We start from the raw sequence: 17,468 nt of genomic DNA, 5'->3' as shown, positions 1-17,468 counted from the left end.
ATATACAGTCGTATACATACAGCACAGACAGATACGTATGTATACATCCCCGGCCTTAAAGACCTCCGTTCTCAGACAGCCCCAAGTAGAATTACATGCAGGACTCGGGACTCCGTGGGGATAACCTGCATAAAGAATACAATTTACTGGTGGGGTGTGGCGCTAACTACTATGGGTACTACCTACATGAAGGGTAAGTACCCTGCCCTGGCGGAGTTCTGCACCACAGACAAAGTCCCACAACAGCCCCTTGACATGTTACACCTCCCTACAGACACTAAGGGTGCGTTCACACGTACAGGATCTGCAGCAGATTTGATGGCCTAGAATTGATTTGCTTCGAGTCTTCAGTAGGGATGGTCCGAACCCGCTGAGGTTCAGGTTCGGATGAACCCGAACCCTCGGCATTGGATTCCCACTGTCTGCCCGCTCCGTGCAGCGGGTGGATACAGCGGGAGGACTGCCTGGAAAACTGGGATACAGCCTATGGCTATGGCTGTATCCCAGTTTTCCAGGCGGTCCTCCCACTGGAGCCGCCCGCTGCACGGAGCGGGCAGACAGCGGGAATCATTACCGAGGGTTCGGGTTCGTACGAACCTGAACCGAACTCGGTTCGGACCATCGCTAGTCTGCAGCTTCAAATCTGCGCCATCAAATCTGCTGCAGATCCTGTACATGTGAACACACCCTTAAGCACCTAAGCTAACTATCCCACCCCCAGGGATGCGAATGAAGGAGCTAGGACCCTGGTCTGTGTATGTCCGACTTCATCATATGTTTCCCCAATTGCAGGAGTGGGTAACCTATGGCTCAACTAGTCTCAGCATGTTAGGAGTTGTAGTTCCTCCTATATCATATAGACATCCCCTCCCCGCAGGATAACATGCTGATTGTGGGGTCCGACCGCTGAGCTCTGCAATGTTCAGAAACCCCATAGAGAATGACTAGAGTGATGGTAGCACCTGCACAGTGTTCTTGTGATAGCTTAGGGGGGTCCAGGTGGTCGGACCCTCCACCAATCAGGCTGCGGCTGGTTATCCCCAATCCTGTTGATAGAGGATTAGGGTACAAACACACACCGTATGTGCAGCGTATTTACGCAGCAAATACGCAGCAGATTAGATCTAAATAACTGAACACAGCATCAAATCCGCACCATCAAATCTGCTGCAGATCTGCTGCGTATACGGTGTGTGTGTTTGTACCCTTAAAGTGATAGGAATCCTCTGTACACTCAAGTATGTAGAGGGCATGACATGCTGGGAGTTGTAGTTCTACAACAGCTGGAGAAGCACAGGCTTCCGATTAGTGTAATACATAAAAGTACATTACCAGATCCAAGGAGCATAATCATGCTGGGAGCTGTAGTTCCACAAGAGTTGGAAAGTCCCAAGCTACAGACTAGTTATACTGGGAGTTGTAGTTCTCCAATTGCCGGACAGTTACAGTTTGCAGACCGCTGCCCTACTACTATTATACTGCAGTATTCTGGATTCCATTAACTTCACTGGGAAAATCCAGAAAGGAAATTCCAAGTGGAAAAATGGCCCCCTCCCCTCCACAGGCCCCTCATATATCTGTATACATGCAGACCAGACAGATATATATATATATATATATTTATATATATCTCTGACCTTATGAAGCTCTGACACAAGTCCTGGCCTGCAGCGTCTGCCCGTGTAATCATACTGAGTAGTAGTGATGTATATAGCCCTGGAGCGTGCGGAGCCGCACAATATACTGTATATAGGGGCACTTACAGTGCATATAGAAAAGCAGGTTTTTGTCATGTAAAAAAGAATTATTGCTGATTTCTTTTCACCCGTAATTATAACAATGAAGCAGAAAGGTCCTGTGTCCTGCTGCTTAACCCTCTCTGTGCTGCAGCGTGTAAGTGACATGGCAGCCACATGTAGAGTTATGTTCAAAGGTCGGGGGGGTCAGTGCAGGAGCGATGAAGCATCAATGTGCTGCTCTTTAACCCTTCCTGTGTTGCAGCATGTCAGTGAACTTTGTATCACTTACCTTCCAGCACACAAGAAGTTAAGCAGCAGCACTCTTGTGACTGCAGACAGCAGGTGGTTGCTGTCTCCTCCAGGGCTGCAGCAGTGAGGGAATAGAAGTCAGGGGGGAAAGGCCAGTAACAGAGTGAGTATGTGTGTGTTTTTTGTTTTTTTTTGTTTTTTTTTACAAAGGTGGTCATGCCTACATGGGGGTGGGGGGATAGGTAAACCCTAAAATAAGTATCAGAGGCTGCATACAAGGAGAAATGGAGACTTAAAGTGAATCTATGACCTTCTGACTGCCTACTGAGCAGGGAGGGGGAGGAACCATTGCCTATTGTGAATGGTGGATCCTGTGTTATCTGCCTGTAGCTTTATAAGGCCCCAGACCCTGTTACCTGGGATGAGCGGTATGCTGAGGGTTCCCGGCTTACACCCGCGCTGCGAGATAAGAGTGCTTAGGCTTCTAGCAACTTTGCTCTATCCGGATCAGTTCCTTTACTCTTTATGGATACTGTCCTGCACTGTGCTCCTTCTGGTTCTCGGCATGGGTTGAGATGATCCCTGACTTGTCCTCTCTAGTGGTAGCTTAACACTGCATAGTGTTCAAGGGGGTTACTTGTAGGAAAACTGTGTCTAGGTCTCACATGTGCATTTGCTCTGCTCAACGTCTAGACCACAACTCTTGGAACTGGGGGGACCTGACAGGAGCCAGGGCCCAACTAAACTGCTGTAGGGAGCGCCTTAGCTTGGGTCCTTCCTCTCTACAGCAGAGTTTCTCAACTCCAGTCCTCAGGACCCACCAACAGGCCATGTTTTGTGGATTTCACAGGTGATATAATTATAGTCAGTGCACCAGTAACTGCCACAGCTGTTTTTTGTATGGGATATCCGCAAAACATGACCGGTTGGTGGGTCTTGAGGACTGGAGTTGAGAAACACTGCACTACAAAGTCCAAGGCAAAAAGACCCTACACTTCCTCTACCCATGTGACTTCCTTCCTACAGCGCATATAAGGTGTGCTGTGAGTGGGGGAGGAGTATGTGTGAGAGATACAAGGAGAAAGAGGATAGGTTAGAAGAGGAAAGACCTCTCATTGGTGCAGAGATCCATGTGGTACATAAAAGAAACAATAACCCTTTAGTGTCCTACAGCTGTGCAATATCAGAATACAGTTGGGCATAACAACGACATCTAGTGGTAAAACTCTGGTACTACTACATTACCACATACATACTTGAGTACAGACTTTTGCAAAGGATGTAACCAATAGCGACACCACATAATGACTCTCATTAGACCCTATTGTTCTGGAAGAGAGAAACCAGCTGCAGTGTACCCCCTTTCTCCAGTTAAAGGGGCCCTCCACCAATCAAGATGACTGCTGGTCATCCTTAATCTTGTGGATAGAGGATTAAAATAAGCATTGGAAATCCCCCTGTATATAAGTATGCAGAGGGCATGACATGGTGGGAGTTGTAGTTCCGCAACAGCCAGAGAAGCACAGACTAGGTATACTGGGAGTTGTAGTTCCTCAATTGCCGTATAGTTACAGTTTGCAGACGGCTGCCTTACTACTATTATACTGCAATATTCTGGATTCCATTAACTTCACTGGGAAAACCCAGAAAGGAGATTTCTCCCCTCAATAGGCCTCTAACCCATACATCTGTATACATACATAGCCCCTTCCCCATACATTATACAGCTGGGAAATTTCCAAGCACAAGTAACATATTACAGGACACATGGACACAACAAAACAAATGGACGGACTTTCCAGGATTCCTCCTAAAAATCGTATAAATAGCAGCAAAGACTGAGGGAATATCACTGCAAATCGCAGAGCGAAGAGCGGACCCCACATCACTGCGGACCCCAGAGCGAAGAGCAGAACCCACATCACTGCGGACCCCATAGCGAAGAGCGGGCCCCACATCACTGCAAGTCGCAGAGCGAAGAGCGGAACCCACATCACTGCAGACCCCAGAGCGAAGAGCGGACCCCACATCACTGCAGTCCCCAGAGCGAAGAGCAGACCCCACATCACTGCAGACCCCAGAGCGAAGAGCGGACCCCACATCACTGCAAGTCGCAGAGCGAAGAGCAGAACCCACATCACTGCAGAACCCAGAGCGAAGAGCGGACCCCAGAGAGAGGAGCGGACCCCACATCACTACCAGGGTGAGAGATCAGCAATGTATCTGCCTGTTATATCATCTATAGGAAAAACTGGTAGACTGTGTGATATCTAGTGCAGCATTTGAGTTACATCCTGTATTATACCCCAGAGCTGCACTCACTATTCTGCTGGTGGGGTCACTGTGTACATACATTACTGATCCTGTACTGATCCTAAGTTACATCTTCTATTATACTCCAGAGCTGCACTCACTATTCTGCTGGTGGGGTCACTGTGTACATACATTACATTACTGATCCTGTATTATACTCCAGAGCTGCACTCACTATTCTGCTGGTTGGGTCACTGTGCACATATATTACATTACTGATCCTGAGTTATATCCTGTATTATACTCCAGAGCTGCATTCACTATTCTGCTGGTGGGGTCAGGATCAGTAATGTAATGTATGTACACCGTGACCCCACCAGCAGAATAGTGAGTGCAGCTCTGGAGTACAATACAGGATGTAACTTAGGATCAGTAATGTAATGTATGTACACAGTGACCCCCACCAGCAGAATAGTGAGTGCAGCTCTGCAGTATAATACAGGATATAATGCAGGATCAGTAATGTAATGTATGTACACAGTGACCCCACCAGCAGAATAGTGAGTGCAGCTCTGTAGTATAATACAGGATGTAACTCAGGATCAGTAATGTATGTACACAGTGACCCCACCAGCAGAATAGTGAGTGCAGCTCTGGAGTACAATACAGGATGTAACTTAGGATCAGTAATGTAATGTATGTACACAGTGACCCCCACCAGCAGAATAGTGAGTGCAGCTCTGCAGTATAATACAGGATATAATGCAGGATCAGTAATGTAATGTATGTACACAGTGACCCCACCAGCAGAATAGTGAGTGCAGCTCTGTAGTATAATACAGGATGTAACTCAGGATCAGTAATGTATGTACACAGTGACCCCACCAGCAGAATAGTGAGTGCAGCTCTGGGGTATATACAGGGTGTAACTCAGGATCAGTAATGTAATGTATGTACACAGTGACCCCACCAGCAGAATAGTGACTGCAGCTCTGGGGTATATATACAGGGTGTAACTCAGGATCAGTAATGTAATGTATGTACACAGTGACCCCACCAGCAGAATAATGAGTGCAGCTCTGGGGTATAATACAGGATGTAATTTAGGATCAGTAATGTATGTACACAGTGACCCCACCAGCAGAATAGTGACTGCAGCTCTGAGCTATAAATTAGATTTCTTCTTTTATCAGACACGACCTTCTCCTCAATTCCCAATGAAGCTGTCGGTGCTGTTCCTCCTGGTGCTGGCGGTGGCGGTCACTCACGCTCAGCGACGCTTTCAATGGGCAAGAAACACCGGCAGAAATATTAGGAATGGCGCCAGATTTGTTAAACAAGCCGGACTGGGTAAGATATCTTTATAAGGGATGAAAAGCAGCAAGGTGTTATATTCCAGGACTACTGTACATAATGTAGGAAGGACGGACGGCTACACTGACACGCTGTAATAATGGGGACCAATAGACAAGGACAAGCGGGGGCCATGGGGAGGGTGAGAATAGGTTTCCATTTGTTGATGAGGATGGAACCCCCCTTTAAGAGGCGACCACTCAGCTTGTATTCCCTGTTGCAGGCACATATGACATGGCTCGCGCTTATTATGATATGAGAAGAGCCGATTGGCTGTACTCTGACAAGTATTTCCACGCCCGAGGGAATTACGATGCTGCCAGGAGAGGACCTGGAGGAGTCTGGGCATCCAAGGTTATAAGGTGAGTGACCCGAGATGTGTGGGATCTGTAGGGGAGAAGAGCTGGGGGGTCACTATTAGTCTACCAGAAAGCAGCAGAATTGTGATTGCAGCTCCGGCTGCAATTAGATATAATAGTCTGTACTCAGTCCGGGACCATTTCCTTCTCTCCTCAGTGACGCAAGAGAATTCTCCCACAAGATCACTGGAAAAGGAGGGGAGGACAGCGCCGATGACCAGATCGCCAACTATTGGGGGCGCAGCGGCCGGGACCCCAATCACTATAGGCCCACCAATCTCCCTAGCAAGTACTAGACTGGGACGTTCAGCAGATCTCATGTTATATCAGTGTAAAGAGCATTAGAGACTGTAAGATTCCTTGTATTCAGTTCTTCCCTCTTTGAGAATAAAGACTGTGTTTACTATATGGTCTCCAGGACCTTGTGTTCCTATATACGGTTGTTCCTATATACGGTTGTATACATACAGAGGGAACTGATGCTATCACTACAATGATAACCTCAGCACTCCTGCTCTCATATACAGGTGACTATAGACCCCCCCCCCCCATACATCAGAAGGTGACTATAGACCCCCCCCCATACATCAGCAGGTGACTATAGACCCCCCCCCATACATCAGCAGGTGACTATAGACCCCCCCCCCCCCCATACATCAGCGGTGACTATAGACCCCCATACATCTACATGGCTACATCAGGTGACTATAGACCCCCATACATCTACATGGCTACATTAGGTGACTATAGACCCCCCCCCCCCATACATCAGAAGGTGACTATAGACCCCCCCCCCCCATACATCAGAAGGTGACTATAGACCCCCCCCCCCATACATCAGCGGGTGACTATAGACCCCCATACATCTACATGGCTACATCAGGTAACTATAGACCCCCCCCCATACATCAGCAGGTGTCTATAGACCCCCATACATCTACATGGCTACATCAGGTAACTATAGACCCCCCCCCCCCCCATACATCAGCAGGTGACTATAGACCCCCATACATCTACATGGCTACATCAGGTGACTATAGACCCCCATACATCTACATGGCTACATCAGGTAACTATAGACCCCCCCCCCCCCCATACATCAGCAGGTGACTAGACCCCCATACATCTACATGGCTACATCAGGTAACTATAGACCCCCCCCCCCCCCCCCCATACATCTACATGGCTTCATCAGGTGACTATAGACCCCCATACATCTACATGGCTACATCAGGTAACTATAGACCCCCCCCCCATACATCTACATGGCTACATCAGGTGACTACAGACCCCCATACATCTACATGGCTACATCAGGTGACTATAGACCCCCCCCCCATACATCTACATGGCTACATCAGGTAACTATAGACCCCCCCCCCATACATCTACATGGCTACATCAGGTGACTACAGACCCCCATACATCTACATGGCTACATCAGGTGACTATAGACCCCCCCCCCCATACATCTACATGGCTACATCAGGTGACTATAGACCCCCATACATCTACATGGCTACATCAGGTGACTATAGACCCCCCCCCCCATACATCTACATGGCTACATCAGGTGACTATAGACCCCCATACATCTACATGGTTACATCAGGTGACTATAGACCCCCCCCCCCCCCCATACATCTACATGGCTACATCAGGCTGGTAAGGGTTAATGTTCTCAGGAGAGTTGCTGCAATGGTTTAGCCACAATAAAATGTCCTAATAAAAAATTTTTTGCAACTTTGGTGCAATAGACAATTACACAACAACCATCTGAATCTCCAGCTTGATGTCACACAAGGATGGGCTGTGCCATACCTGGGGGACTTAAAGGGGATGTCCAGGATCACCTATCCAGAAGAGCCATTAATATCGGTTCTGCACCCGCACCATATTGAGAATGGAGCTGGAAGCAGTTGGCTCTATACTGCTTGTAGTGGTGCTGCAGGGTTACTGCAGCCTCTGCTTCTATTCACTTTGAATGGGGCCAAGGCTGAAGTAGCCAGATGCCGCAACACTGAGTGCAATGCCATCTACTGGCTCCATTCTCAGTGTAGTACAGCCGCAGATCAGCTGACTTACCTGCTGATGTCATCACAGGTCCTCACAGCTACAGTGTATACAGAGGAGGGGAAAGAAGAGGAGAGAAAGGGGGCTGTGAAAAAGGTGGGGAGATCAGTGTGTGTGTGTGGGGGGGGGGGGGGTACAAGCAGCAGTCTTTGACAGAAGGGGGGCATAGGGAGCAGTTTATGTGGGGGTGGCATGGGCAGCAGTATACAGGAGAGGGGACCATAGGAAACAGTATATGTAAAGGGGCTTTGGGAGAAGTATATGTAAAAGGAGGAGCAGTATATGTAATAGAGGGGCCATGGGGAGCAGTATATGTAATAGAGGGGCCATGGGGAGCAGTACATGTAATAGAGGGGCCATGGGGAGCAGTACATGTAATAGAGGGGCCATGGGGAGCAGTACATGTAATAGAGGGGCCATGGGGAGCAGTATATGTAATAGAGGGGCCATGGGGAGCAGTATATGTAATAGAGGGGCCATGGGGAGCACTATATGTAATAGAGGGACCATGGAGAGCAGTACATGTAATAGAGGGGCCATGGGGAGCACTATATGTAATAGAGGGGCCATGGCGAGCAGTATATGTAATAGAGGGGCCATGGCGAGCAGTATATGTAATAGAGGGGCCATGGGGAGCAGTACATGTAATAGAGGGGCCATGGGGAGCAGTACATGTAATAGAGGGGCCATGGCGAGCAGTACATGTAATAGAGGGGCCATGGGGAGCAGTACATGTAATAGAGGGGCCATGGGGAGCACTATATGTAATAGAGGGGCCATGGGGAGCAGTACATGTAATAGAGGGGCCATGGGGAGCAGTACATGTAATAGAGGGGCCATGGGGAGCAGTACATGTAATAGAGGGGCCATGGGGAGCAGTACATGTAATAGAGGGGCCATGGGGAGCAGTACATGTAATAGAGGGGCCATGGGGAGCAGTACATGTAATAGAGGGGCCATGGGGAGCAGTATATGTAATAGAGGGGCCATGGGGAGCAGTACATGTAATAGAGGGGCCATGGGGAGCAGTACATGTAATAGAGGGGCCATGGGGAGCAGTACATGTAATAGAGGGGCCATGGGGAGCAGTACATGTAATAGAGGGGCCATGGGGAGCAGTACATGTAATAGAGGGGCCATGGGGAGCAGTACATGTAATAGAGGGGCCATGGGGAGCAGTACATGTAATAGAGGGGCCATGGGGAGCAGTACATGTAATAGAGGGGCCATGGGGAGCAGTACATGTAATAGAGGGGCCATGGGGAGCAGTACATGTAATAGAGGGGCCATGGGGAGCAGTACATGTAATAGAGGGGCCATGGGGAGCAGTACATGTAATAGAGGGGCCATGGGGAGCAGTACATGTAATAGAGGGGCCATGGGGAGCAGTACATGTAATAGAGGGGCCATGGGGAGCAGTACATGTAATAGAGGGGCCATGGGGAGCAGTACATGTAATAGAGGGGCCATGGGGAGCAGTACATGTAATAGAGGGGCCATGGGGAGCAGTACATGTAATAGAGGGGCCATGGGGAGCCGTACATGTAATAGAGGGGCCATGGGAGCAGTATATGTAATAGAGGGGCCATGGGGAGCAGTATATGTAATAGAGGGGCCATGGGGAGCAGTATATGTAATAGAGGGGCCATGGGAAGCAGTATATGTAATAGAGGGGCCATGGGGAGCAGTATATGTAAAAAGGGGGCCATGGGGAGCAGTATATGTAAAAAGGGGGCCATGGGGAGCAGTATATGTAATAGAGGGGCCATGGGGAGCAGTACATGTAATAGAGGGGCCATGGGGAGCAGTATATGTTATAGATGGGCCATGGGGAGCAGTAAAGGTTTCTATTCCTTTACTTCTGTGGCCAATCACAATGTACTGCTACAGGTGGCACAGGGAGGGAGGAGGAGTTACTGAGGCACTGGGTTTGCAAAGTCAGCAGAACAGCAAGAAAGGAGATAGATGAAGCCCTGAAGTGCTGCTGCAGACAAGCTAAAAGGGTGGGGGGGTCATACTGCAGCTCTGTGGATGTACCGGAGTAGTTCTACCCTTTACAGGTGGTCAGGGATGATAGAGATGTCTCTCCTACACATAGCACAAGCTAAGTCCCGCCCCCATATCCTACACTCTGTCATGGTTTCTCTGCTGTTAGAGACAGCCTGAGTCTGACAACAGCCAGTGAACAGCAGACTGCAGAGAATGGAGACACCTAGTGGCCAAGACTTCTTAAGAGCTTTATTTCTTGGGTTATAAGTCATTATTGATAAAAGAAGTCATTGACAACAAGGGCAGAAGTCATGTGTAGGGGAGCATGCATCAGGTTTTCAATTTCCCTGCAGCGCCACCAGTGGAGAAATGAAGTATTGCACAGTTATTAGTGAACTTATTGATATATCCATGTATATATGCTGATATATCCATGCTATACCCTCTCCCCCGGGCAGTGAATAGAGTGGAGGCCGAGCACCACTAGTTCAGGGGAACCTTTGACCTTAGTTCTGGTGATCGGTGGAGACCCCAGCCCTCCCGAAACCCTGCTGGTTGTCCCCTATATTATGGATATATACAGTGTATATATTGTATATCTAACCATGAACACTGGTGCCACGTCCCCTTCTGCCCCCACTACGTGAACCCCTAAGTCCATGTGTTCAGGTTAAGTTCTTGCAGCATTTCGGAGTCCCCCGCAGTACATGACATATGTCTCTTGTTTTATGCAAAAAAGAAATGGAAATTCCTAGCGGAGAGAGCACGTCCCAGCCTGGCAGCAGAGGGCGAGCTCAGAGCCAGGGATCAGAGACTCACAACACACCTAAAAGAAGGAACTTCTCCGATTGGGAAACGTCCAGAACACGGACGCTGCTGCCCAGTAACCACACCAGTGACTCACAACGGGAAACACTGACGCAGTGACTAGAGAGGAGCATATATATAGTGGCACCGGCGCCGACCCCAAAGCGAGTGCGGACCGCAGATCCGGGGACAGGTGAGAGATCAGCACTACTGCCCTATACTGCACCTACAGTATCACGCCTGCAGCAATGCATTGTGGGGCCATCAATTATTAAGATGTGCATTGCAATTCCTTTAACCCAATGTTAATAATTTAGAAAAATCTGATAATCCAGCAACAGCTCCCCCAACAGGTCAGTCAGGGTTTTACAGTAAAATATTCTATAATAGGATTTTATTCTGAGCTTTCATCACGGAGGGTCTTTGTCTCTCGATGTAATTGCACTGTTCTTAAAGGGGCTCACCAACTGGGCAAAATGAACGGCCCATTAATATTAGATTGGTTGGTCCAACTCCTAATGATTTAAAGGGATTATCCAAGCTTTAAATAAAATAAAAAAATGGCTGCTTTCTTCCAGAAAAAAAGCATCTCTCCTGTCCTTAGTTTGGGTGTGGTACTGTAATACCACACACAACCTGGGGACAGGGGTGGAGCTGTTTTTTTTTTTTTTTTTTTTTTTTAATCCTGGATAACCCCTTTAAGAAACACACTGTCAATTTCACTGTGTACAAGGCACAGTGCCAGTCATTTTGTAGTGGCTGTTCTTGGTATTACAGCTCACTGCAGCTGCAATACCAGGCGCCACCACTACCAAATATATGGTGCTGTCACTGCTTAAAGGGGTTATCCAGCGCTACAAAAACATGGCTACTTTTCCCACTTTCTTGTTTCCAGTTCAGGTGGGGTTTGCAATTAAACTCCATTTACTTCAATGGAAATGAGTTTGAAACCCCACCCAATCTGGTGACAAGAGAGGGGGGAAAATTGCCCATATATTTGTAGAGCTGGATAACCCCTTTAATAAAGAGGGAGCAAAGATCCTTCGATCAGCTGATCAGAAGGAGTTGGACATATTGATGGCCGTCAGTTCTGTTAAGTTGAAGACCCCCCCCCCAAATTGTTACATTAGAAAACCGCATAAATTCCCTATATCTTAGGGTGCGTTCACAAGTGCTGATTCAGATTTCAAAGTCTTCACTATCAGTGCTGGAGCAGCTCAATAATGTGTCTTTCATACCCTGCAGATGAGAGCGCCCCCTGCTGATCAGCAATGAGGTTTTCAGTGCTCTTCCTGCTGCTGCTCACAGTCTGCGTGGCTCAGGCTCATATAATACAGAAGATAAAGGACAAAGGCAGATTCATCAAGAACAAGGTCAAGAGTGCGGTCAGATTCACAAAGCAGGCCATACTAGGTAAGTGCAGGAAATGTAATACACCCCGTGTCCACTAGAGGTCAGTGAATCAGCATTACAGTCTCTATGGCAGTGATGGGAAACCTTTGGCCCTCAAGCTTTTGCAAAACTACAACTCCCATCATGCCTGGCCAGATAAAGTTTTGACAGGGATAACACTGTCCCTGAAAGGTAAAGCACAGCTTCCCTTTCCTCTCAGCAGCAGCAGGCCAGTGCTTAGTTTAACCCCTTCCTAGCTTTTGCTGACCAGTCATGATGGGAATTGTTGTTTTTAAGCAACAGCTCGGGGCTTCAGATTTGAAACTTGTGCTTTGGAGGGTCTACACGGCCCCTGAGAGGTAAAGCACAGCTTCCCTCTCATCTCAGAAGCAGTTCAGTGCTTAGTGTAACCTCTTCCTTGCTGTACTACACTGACTCTTGACGTGTTTCAGGAACCAAGGACATGGCCAGCGCCTATAGAGATATGAGAGAAGCCAACTTCAAGAACTCTGACAAGTATTTCCATGCCAGAGGGAATTACGATGCTGCAAAGAGAGGAAGTGGAGGAGCCTGGGCGGCCAGGGTTATAAGGTAAGTGACCCCCTGGGGTCATGACCTTTGCCATGTGTCTAACCTATAACCCTCCATAGTCCATCATCACAGCCCTGTACAAAGACAGGTAAAATGCTGGGCAACCTGAGAGTTAACAGAAATCCAGCAGAATTGTGAATGCTGCTCTGGAGGTGACACTCCACAATATACTCAGTATTTCTCTATCTTATTCCAGTAATGCCAGAGAACGCGTCCAGACCATCGGCGGCAGAAACCTCAAAGACAGCGCTGCAGACCAGAGGGCCAACCAGTGGGGGCGCAGCGGCCGGGACCCCAATCACTTCAGGCCTCAGGGGCTCCCCAGGAAGTACTAGACCTAAGCTTGAATACCCCAGCGATAACCTGCAGCAGCTATAGCGCCACCTTCTGGACACACACACTATTTACTCTGCAGTAAAATAGTTCTGGATGCCAGTATAAGAGTGTAACGTAATATTATACAGTATATACCTGTATACAGAAATGTAACGTAATATAATACAGAATATATTTGTATACAGATGAGGAGCTAGAAGTGACACCTCTCTACTATGCATAATGTATGGGGGGCGGAGAGCCAGCATAAGGGGGTCACTGTATATAGGTGAGGGTATACGGGGAGCTCTCTGCTGTATTTGCTTCATAAGATGCTTGTAACCTGTTCACACCTGAGGAAGAAACTGGAACAACCTTGAAATGTGTTGACTCATTTTTGTTACGCAATAAACTCCAATGAAAATGTTAAGACGTGCGGCTCATCCTTATAACAGCAACTGCATTGGGGGTATACACAGCTTTACACTGCCCCCACTAAGGTAAATATAGGGTCTGCATCTATATAACCATCACTGTATACACCGGGCATCTATATAACCATCACTGTATACACCGGGCATCTATATAACCATCACTGTATACACCGGGCATCTATATAACCATCACTATATACACCGGGCATCTATATAACCATCACTATATACACCGGGCATCTATATAACCATCACTATATACACCGGGCATCTATATAACCATCACTATATACACCGGGCATCTATATAACCATCACTATATACACCGGGCATCTATATAACCATCACTATATACACCGGGCATCTATATAACCATCACTATATACACCGGGCATCTATATAACCATCACTATATACACCGGGCATCTATATAACCATCACTATATACACCGGGCATCTATATAACCATCACTGTATACACCGGGCATCTATATAACCATCACTGTATACACCAGGCATCTATATAACCACCACTGTGTACACCTGGCATCTATATAACCATCACTGTATATACCGGGCATCTATATAACCATCACTGTATACAACGGGCATCTATATAACCATCACTGTATACAACGGGCATCTATATAACCATCACTGTATACACCGGGCATCTATATAACCACCACTATATACACCGGGCATCTATATAACCATCACTGTATACACCGGGCATCTATATAACCATCACTGTATACACCGGGCATCTATATAACCATCACTGTATACACCGGGCATCTATATAACCATCACTGTATACACCGGGCATCTATATAACCATCACTGTATACACCGGGCATCTATATAACCATCACTATATACACCGGGCATCTATATAACCATCACTTTATACACCGGACATCTATATAACCATCACTATATACACCGGGCATCTATATAACCATCACTGCGTACACCGGGCATCTATATACTCATCACTGTATACACCGGGCATCTATATAACCATCACTGTATACACCGGGCATCTATATAACCATCACTGTATACACTGGGCATCTATATAACCATCCCTGTATACACTGGGCATCTATATAACCATCCCTGTATACACCGGGCATCTATATAACCATCCCTGTATACACCGGGCATCTATATAACCATCACTGTGTACACCGAGCATCATAGATGACTGACAGGAGTATAAGACTGCACATCTATAGGTGACAGGAGAAGCCAGCAGGAGGCGCTGCAAACCTAACATACACATAATATAATAGGTGTAAAATATAATAAGCTCCCCCTGTGGTCTGTAATATCCCTGTTAGCTGTGCCCCCCCTTGTGCTGTCGGGTCGGGGTTGAGCAGCAGGGCCCGGGGCGGGTGAGCAGGTGGTGTTTCTTCCTACATGACATAATGTTACACACAGCAGAGCACCATCCGGGCACACAACACCCCTCACAGCACAATGGATCATGCCAGAGCTGAAGCTTTTACAACGCGGAACCTTCCATTAGGGAAACGTAGGGAGGGGGGATAACTAGCTATCACTCACAATGGCGGATTTATTAATAAACCTATAACCACAAGGACAATAAATGTCCAGCGCACGGGACCGCAGGCCGCCGCCACACACCGGGACCTCCACGAGGTGACCGTCGGATGTTTGAATTTCCCTCCTCCCCGGTGACTGCGATCATCCGCCGATCCGGCCAGTCACTGACTACTCACCCATCCTGCGAACAGTCCTCCACGTCACGGGCAGGCTCCGCCCCCTCACGTGACCCGGCAACTCCGAGCCGCGGCTGATCACGTGGGTCCACTATAACCATAAGCGCGGCAGCTACGGAAGCCTACGGAGGTCAAACGTAAAAATGTGCGTTTTGTAGATCCTACATATTCGAAATTCCTTCTTCAACAAAAATAAACCCACATTTAAATAAATTGGGGAATTTTTATTATTTTTTTTTTACTTTAACTTTTTTAACTTCCTGTTCCCCCACCTACAACTACAAGTCCCATCATGCCCTGGCAGTTGAACACTGCTTTGAGGTGCAGTTTTGCAGCAGCTGAAAAACCACAGATTGGGAAAATTAACCTCTTCCTTTTCCACCAATTTTTATTGATTTTTTTGTTTGTTTTTTTTCCTCTTTCGCCTACATGGCAATTTGGCCTGCGCTGAGGGTCATGTGACCAAAAGTGGTTGTATTACAATAATGCCCTGGTCCTGGGGATAGGGTGACATTGCAACCCTGAAGGGGTAAGAAGTCCATCCGGGATGGCTGTAGCAACTTGTAGGCCAAGACGTGACCCCATTAAGTTACCTTTACTTCCACAAAGCGCCAACACTGCAGCACAACATGGTGAATTATTGGCCGCATGATCCCCGTCGCAGCCAAAAATCGCCATCTAGCCTCATCCATACTCTTTCCATTAACAGAACCCGCAGCACTCTCTAAGTCAGGGATGAGGAACCTTTGGCCCTCTAGCTGTTGCAAAACTACAACTCCCATCATGCCTGGAAAGCCAAAGGCTGTCCAGGCATGATGGTAATTGTAGTTTTGCAACAGCTGGAGGGTCGAAGATTCCTCCTCCCTGCTCTAAATGGACATATTCCCTTTATACCGCAGGTCATTACGATTACAACGACACCCTCGTTTTGTCAGGTACTTACAGTAATGTACAATTCTCATTAAAGGGGTACTCCGGCAAAAAAAAAAATTCTTTCAAATCAACCGGCGTCAGAAATTTATGTAGATTATTTACTTCTATTTAAAAATCTCCAGTATTCCAGTACTTATCAGCTGCTGTATGTCCTGCAGGATGTGGTGGATTCTCTCCAGTCTGACACAGTGCTCTCTGCTGCCTCCTCTGTCCATGTCAGGAACTGTCCAGAGCAGGAGAGGTTTTCTATGGGAATTTGCTGCTGCTCTGGACAGTTCCTGACATGGACAGAGGCGGCAGCAGAGAACAGACTGGAAAGAATACACTACCTTCTGCAGGACATACAGCAGCTGATAAGTACTGGAAGAAAGACTTAACACCGCCCTGGTTTCCCAGTAGCGATACCAGCCGGACTGCAGGCTTAGCATCCAGTTTTCTATCCAGAGTAAGATGGATCAAGGGGTGACCACTTTCAATGGCTGAACAGGGGCCACGTTTACTAACCAAGGCTGTTGTAGGAAGACTACATGTCCTGATCGTATAATAGTATCAAACATTCTGAGCTTAGATACAAGATGGTGTGGTTCTGGATGGGTCCCCCCCCCCCGGGTCCTACTGTACTACTACTCCTTCCTGTAGCTGATGATAAGTTCTTGCTGGTGGTATGTTTATTATCTCTGGTGTCGCTTTCCAGTGCCCGAAAATCATACTTTTTGGGCCCCCCCCCCCCCCCACCCATATGAATCCATGACTGAGACCGCGCACATATGGATATATTTTATTATAAATCAATCCTGACATACAGGAGACAAAAACAGATAACAGATAAAAGTCAGGACTTTAATTTTACTTTTTTTATTTATTTTTTCTGTAAAATTAAGATTTCAGTGAAATGATGAGAGCGATCTCACCATTGCCCCATAATGGCCACTATTATTTGTTCACTCTTCCTTGTAGAGAAAAAAAAAATGCTATGAATGCACCTCAGCTCGTGGACTAACTGCAGTACCACACATGACCTGTGGGTGTGGCGCTGTTTTTGACAGGAAACCAGCCATGGTCTTATTATCCTAAACAACCTGACATTGCTGCACTTGGTGCTCTACCCTCGGATTTTCCAGCTTTTTTAAGATTCACATTGATCCTTGGGGGAGAAGCATCCTTGTTTAGCCCCACCCCTGAGCAGTGTGACTCAGAATTACACTGGCACACCAGCCCCTATAGCTACATTTA

General features: G+C 47.4%; 3 protein-coding genes across 5 annotated transcripts in view; 2 read left to right on the top strand and 1 right to left on the bottom strand.

Moving 5' to 3' along the window:
* SAAL1 (serum amyloid A like 1) overlaps positions 1–15,357 on the bottom strand; it is a 53,190-nt gene extending 37,833 nt beyond the window's left edge. The window contains exon 1 of one of the 2 annotated variants that reach the window (XM_069965127.1): positions 15,303–15,357. Coding sequence is in view for 1 of the 2 variants with exons in the window: in XM_069965124.1 (XP_069821225.1) it covers positions 15,303–15,306 (4 nt within the window). In the remaining variant the exon portion in view is untranslated. The remainder of the gene's footprint in view (positions 1–15,302) is intronic. The other variant, XM_069965124.1, reaches the window with a different exon arrangement.
* On the top strand, positions 5,459–6,249 carry LOC138789426 (serum amyloid A-5 protein-like). The gene is made up of 3 exons (XM_069968068.1): positions 5,459–5,591; positions 5,818–5,956; positions 6,111–6,249. Exons 1-3 carry the CDS (start codon positions 5,459–5,461, stop codon positions 6,247–6,249), a joined length of 411 nt encoding a protein of 136 aa, XP_069824169.1.
* On the top strand, positions 8,046–13,531 carry LOC138789425 (serum amyloid A-5 protein-like). Of its 2 annotated transcripts, none has more exons than XM_069968065.1 (4): positions 8,046–8,122; positions 12,068–12,235; positions 12,667–12,805; positions 13,002–13,531. In XM_069968065.1, the coding sequence occupies exons 2-4, from the start codon at positions 12,094–12,096 to the stop codon at positions 13,138–13,140; spliced, it is 420 nt and encodes a 139-aa protein (XP_069824166.1). In that variant the 5' UTR covers positions 8,046–8,122; positions 12,068–12,093; the 3' UTR covers positions 13,141–13,531. The 2 variants fall into 2 exon arrangements, with proteins under 2 accessions (XP_069824166.1, XP_069824167.1); XM_069968066.1 differs by lacking the exon at positions 8,046–8,122 and adding an exon at positions 10,928–11,015.
* Positions 15,358–17,468: the final 2,111 nt, after the last annotated feature.

The sequence above is a fragment of the Dendropsophus ebraccatus genome, chromosome 4, assembly GCF_027789765.1.
Source record: "Dendropsophus ebraccatus isolate aDenEbr1 chromosome 4, aDenEbr1.pat, whole genome shotgun sequence".
NCBI lineage: Eukaryota > Metazoa > Chordata > Amphibia > Anura > Hylidae > Dendropsophus > Dendropsophus ebraccatus.
The sequence above is the reverse complement of the archived record's forward strand: the minus strand, read 5'-3'. Positions and strand labels throughout refer to the sequence as shown.